Source organism: Ceratotherium simum, chromosome 13 (assembly GCF_057802395.1).
Source record: "Ceratotherium simum simum isolate JZ-2026a chromosome 13, ASM5780239v1, whole genome shotgun sequence".
Taxonomy (NCBI): Eukaryota; Metazoa; Chordata; class Mammalia; order Perissodactyla; family Rhinocerotidae; genus Ceratotherium; species Ceratotherium simum.
The window spans coordinates 49,696,670-49,702,556 of record NC_141912.1 but is presented as its reverse complement, the minus strand read 5'-3'; the positions used below and the strand labels follow the sequence as shown (position 1 = coordinate 49,702,556).

Sequence of the window (5,887 nt, the reverse complement as noted above, 5' to 3'; positions counted from 1 at the left end):
TATGTGAAACTTCCAGCTCTTCCTCATATGTCTGAAATAATAGACTTGGGCAGTATGCAAACTGGATCGGAAATCACTTCCAGTTCCATAAACAGAATTAAAAACGTTATACCTAGAATTGTGAAATCAGATGATTTATGATAAGAAATTCACAAGTCATACTTAAAAACTTATTCTGCAGAGTATTTCCCATACTCATTAGTGAAGCCAGAATTTCCTGATCACGTTACATTTAAATAATTACATATTATATAAATTGAAATATATCATTCAACCTCTCAGATTCTCATTGTTTTCATCTGTAAACAAAAGTGATCTCAATGGAAACTTCTAGCTGTAAAATTCTATGATTCAGACATTCAATAATTTAATACTAAGAGAATTAGAATACTTAGCATTAATAGAGGGTTGTATTACTATAACATTTTCACCCTGATATCTTAGCAATCCAGACACATATCCCTTAAAAGTCTCTTAAAGATTATGTTTTCATGAGAGTCTGTTTAAGGTAATACAAGTAGATTTTACTTTTGTGAGGAAAATTTAATAATTTTTTGTGACCATATTCTTTGAACATGGCACGATTCAACCAAGCATACAAATGTTCTTGCTATTGATAAGCCTCAGTAGTTAAAACCACTTCCCAGGAGAATCTATAAATAAAAGGGTTCGCTGTTTCCTTATTTGAAAAACCTAACTTGAAAAAGATCTGTTGACACTTTTTTCCTAAGATACTCTCTACAATGAAGATTCATCTCTTTTTCTTTATTCTGCTCTTTTGGGTCACTATCTTACCAGGTAACATGGAAATGTTTATGGGTGTATTTGTGCTAATGAATTTGAGGAGACATCAGTTGTTTCTTGTTAAAAGTATGGTAATAACATAGGGATTAAAAGATTTTTATGCTAAATACAGTGTAGTACTCTGGATTGGGTCCTGGAACAGAAAAAATGACAGAAGTGGGAAAACTGGTGAAATGTGAATAAAGTCTGTAGTTTAATAGTATTATACCAATATTAATTTCTTAGTTTTCATAAATGTAGCATGGTTAAGTGAGATGTTACCATAAAGGGAAGTTGGCCCCTATTATCTTTGCAACTCTTCTGTAAATCAAAAATGATTTCAAAATAAAAAGTTAAAGAGAAAATAAGATCAATACATTAGTCTCATCACCTTAATCCTTTAACAATTTGTTAGAATCTATTCTCAATAGATAAAATATTCTTTAGCCTAATCAACTGGTAAGGGGTGGATGGTTCAGTGTTAGAGAAAGATCTATTTACCTTTTCCTTCTTTTTTACTTATGCCAGTACACTACTTCCAGTTAGTAGGAAGCCTTTCTTCATATTCTGTTCTACAGGCAAATTATGTACCTTGTTGGCCTTTCTTTAAATATTTCTGGTCACTACCCTTCTGTCTTTGAGTGCTACAGATTACTTGAATGTTGAGTGTAATACCTTGTACATGAGCTATATTTTTTCTGAGGTTTTTTTTCCCCTCAAAGACTATCTCTTCACATCAGGTGTGTAACAAGAGTCCCTTCTGAATTAATGTGTAAGTATTAATTGTACAGAAATAGAATACTAAGTTTTGGAGATGGAGCTGTCGTTGACTTTACTCCCTTCCTCTCAAAGAACGTAAGATGAAAGGACGAGCTTAAGTCTATGCAATTTACGGTACTGGCAATGAAATCAGGCTCAAATTCACTAACTCTCAGGAAAGTGTTCCTTTTTAGAATGTGGATGAATTTTTTAGGCCCAAGAGAAATTATAACAGAAGGCTAGGAGACTAAATTGTTCTTTCATTGTGAATATTATAGAGTCCATCATGACAACCTAAATATTTATAAATAATAAACTGAAAAATTATCATTTAAAGGTTGTAATTGGATAAAATTCTAGATAGGGGCCAAGCATTAATTAACAAATAATGCAGTTGTTAATTTAACTAAGAAAATAGCTTCCTCTCCCTCCATTCAAAAATTGCTAGAAAAGGATCTCTACTTTTTTTCCAGCTATAGAAAGGGCCAAAAAGAATTTCTACAGAGATTCATATCTTTTAACATGTGATAAACCTTTTTCTTCTTTTAATTTCAACAATAGCTAACATAATAGATAACTATGCCAAGTGATTTTATGTTTTATTAGCTTATTTTTTCCTTATAGGGGCCTATCAGGTGCTCCCACTAATAACTAAAGTTATTCATACTTTTGTCAACCAATTTAAAAATCATGTGTCCTGTAGAGTTAGAAATTATATTTAGAAAATAATAGAGCAATAAGAATGTTGTATTTCACCTTATAGTTCACCAGTATATGGTGGTTGAACTAAACTAAATACAATTAAATGTCATATGTATGACTCTTTTAGAGTTCTCAGTTGTTTTTTATATCTCATTTTCAGATGGTGAAAGTTCTTACTCAAAATTGTGGTAGAAAAATTTCATTCTTTTCCCAGTCAGACAGTTACAGATGAAAAGATGTCTACATAAAAGTCCTTAAATTTTCTACGGAGGGAGATTTCCAGCGAAGTCACTTAGTTTCCTCTTCATTTTCTAGAGGTTGGAAATGCAGGGAATGTCTAGAAATGAGGTATTGTTTCACACTCACTTATTGTTTTACTTTATCTGCCAAACTGAAAAATGTGTTATTGCCAATAATCACTTTTATTTAAATCTGACATGTGCTTTGGTTAAGGAGAGTATAGTTTTGTGCTGAAAGGGTAGTTATGATTTTTTTCTGCTGGTTTCCAAGGAGGTTAATGGTAGCTTCAGGAATAACGTAGCAGGTGAGTGAAAATAAAAAATTTTGAGTTGAGAAATATTTTCGGAAATGTCTTGCCCATTTCTAGCTTATATATTAAGTAGGATTTTATATATTGTTTAAAGAAATTCCCTAGCATGTTAAAATGTTATAAATGTAATATAAATGTTACATATGAAGCGCTGTGTGAGATCAGTCAAAAGAGAGATTACTTTCCTGAAAGTAATCAGCAGAGATTTCAGAGAGAAGATAGTATTTGAACCATGCATCGGAGAGCACTGACAATATATGTTTGGCTTCTCATGGCATCACTAGAACAGTGGTTTTCAATGAGAGGCAACTTTACCTCCAAGGAGACATTAGGCAATGTCTGGAGACCTTTTAGGTTGTCACACCTGGTACTACTGGCATCTAGTGGGTAGAGGCCGAGGATGCTGCTAAACATCCTTCAATGAACAGGATAGCATCCCACAGTAAGGAATTGACCAACCTGAAAGGTCAATAATGCCTAGAGTGAGAAACTCGGCCTTAGAGACTGGCATAGAGCTTAACAAGGAGTATACTTAATAGTTGAATAAGTGGATGAATGCTTGTAAAAATGAATATTAGTGATTCAAAGACACAAAATTGGGGAAAACTCATATTTAGAGGTCAGAATGAGGAGAAAGAAGACAATAATATTTTTAGAAAGGTAAAATAAGATAAAGAATGAATAAGAGAAAGGGTGAGGTCAGTTTAGGGTGAAATGTTGGACAAGAGTGTCACGTGTGACAGAACTGTTGTCTAAAGTGAGTATAATTCAGGTTTTGTCATTGGCAAATCATATAAGGATTTGATAATAGTAACTCCTCAGAAATTATAGAATGAATAACGATATTTAGAAATTAACATTTAATGTGTGCAGAGTAACTATTTTTCTTCTATAAGTTATGTTATATTCTGCTTTGTGTCAGTTACAGTGAGAAAAGAGTTAATTTTAATAGAAAAACCAGATTTTATAACAGCAATTTTAATAGAAGAGCTAATTTTAATAGAAGAACTAGATTTTATACCAACAATATGGATAATGTAGCTCTGAGTCCAGCTATTTACTAATAAGTATCACTACTCACTACCATCTCTTGGAAATGAAGACAGAAGGCCTAAGTAGAAAGGCTTGACCTTTAAAGGGACTGATTGGGACACCAAACTTTAATGAATGGCAAAAACTAGTGGTAAAATTTATCTACTTTCCTACCACAAATATATGAAAGTACTGGAGTCTGCCCTTTGGTCAGCCACCTGCAAGAATTTAGAGTTCTCCCATACCATTTCCCCTTAATCTCACCATGTGAGTAAGGTCATTACTTATCAAAAGTTATGTGTATGCAAAAAAAACTCCAAAACAAAGGGCTTCTGAGAACACATAAACCAGTGTATAGTGTGAAATGTAAGATTAAAATATATTTGGTTTGGAATGGATCTGACAGCCTACTAGACCAACATCCCCCAATTCCCCAATTTCTCCAACAATCCTAAATAATAAACTTCTAGTAAATGTCAGTCTCCAAGCTACAAGATGAAACCTGTAGCTTGGAGCACTGATAATTTTAGAAATCATACAGTGGCCAAACATTCTAGTCTTTAAAATTTTTTTATCGATGCTGTCATCAGACATGGTCTAAGTTAGATCATTTCTTTGGAGAAGTAAATCCCAGAATATCCAGGGAGCTGTAGGAATTCAGACAAATTGCCTAACATTGCCCAACTCTCAACATTTTAGAAAAGTAACATCAAGCTGCAGCAGAAAGCTCTTGAAGAAGAACTCATAAAGCAAAACATTCAATCTAAATGTTTGCGAGAGCAGAAAATGGGGAACCAGAATGCAGTTAGATGATTGTCGAGACTGAGCCCGACAGAAGATAAATTATGAGCACTTTTTTATTGTTAAATTGGAAACTATCCTAGAGTTGCTTTCCAATCACCTGTAGGGAAGCAAGCTGGCACACCTAACTTAGGTCCAAGACACTTTCTGATTTCCAGGATTTACCTTGCACCAAGGGACAGTACATTCACTTAAACTTCCCTCAGTAAGATTTTCACAGTCATAAATCAGAAGGGAGGCTTTTTCTTTTGCCCTACTCGAGGATCTTTTGCTTCCTGGACTTTCTCCTTTTAAAATATGAGTGTGTCATAGCTAGATTGCTAATTACAGTCATTCTTTCCTTCTTACAGCCAAAAAGAGATATCCCCATTACGGTAGCTTGGATTTGACGAGAGAGTGCAGAAGGGGTAATGGTCGGTGTAAAGTTGAGTGCCATGAAAATGAAATTAGGATTGCTTACTGCATGAGACCTGCAACTCATTGCTGCTTGCAGAAGTAAAGATGACAGAAGAAAGAGACACATGCTCCAAGAAGAGAGGACCAGTTACTAAGTCTTCCCAGCACATCCTTTCAAGGCCTGTGTATCTCTGTAATACAAAAAGAGTTAAATAAAATTGAATATTGAACCATTCAGAAGTGGTTCTATGTCACACACATATCTGGTGCCTTTACATTGCATTTTCTCATGATCTCTTGGTACCAGAAGTAAGCAGAATTATTTTATGGAAATTCCTCAAGAACTATTCAAAGTTCTATATACCTTTTGTTAGTTGACATAAGTAATGTTGTGGGAAACTCTAGGTCAAAGAAATGAGAGAAGCATATTTCTCAGATACAAGTCTCCCAGAGAAATGTGCTGTTATTTTATTATTAAACACTGCTTTATAGATTATCCCATGAAAAAATATAAATCCACTGGGCTTATGAGACTAGACATTGAGAGTGAAGATCCTTCGCGTGAGAGAGACAGAGCTGAAGGGAGCGAATGACCAGAGTGTAAGAACAGAAGACCAGAGGAAAATCACAACCAGCTCTAATTTCTACCTATTTGTTATTTACTGGAGAAAAATGTGGATCAGGAACTCCCTCTTCCCCAGAAGAGGGAGTAAAAAAGGAAGAGAGGAATTTCGTAAAGAAGAAGAGACTATACGTAATTATATATTTTGACCAAGGAAGTCAGAAACAATGACTCATAGCTGAATTCAGCTCCTCAGTCCTGAGAGAATCCTGTCTGAGGAGATACCCAGCAAAAGAAAGGAG

General features: G+C 34.4%; 1 protein-coding gene across 1 annotated transcript; it reads left to right on the top strand.

Moving 5' to 3' along the window:
* Window positions 1-743: 743 nt before the first annotated feature.
* Window positions 744-5,126, top strand: DEFB110 (defensin beta 110). Its single transcript, XM_087437883.1, has 2 exons — window positions 744-798; window positions 4,978-5,126. The coding sequence occupies exons 1-2, from the start codon at window positions 744-746 to the stop codon at window positions 5,124-5,126; spliced, it is 204 nt and encodes a 67-aa protein (XP_087294009.1).
* The last annotated feature ends 761 nt before the right edge of the window (window positions 5,127-5,887 follow it).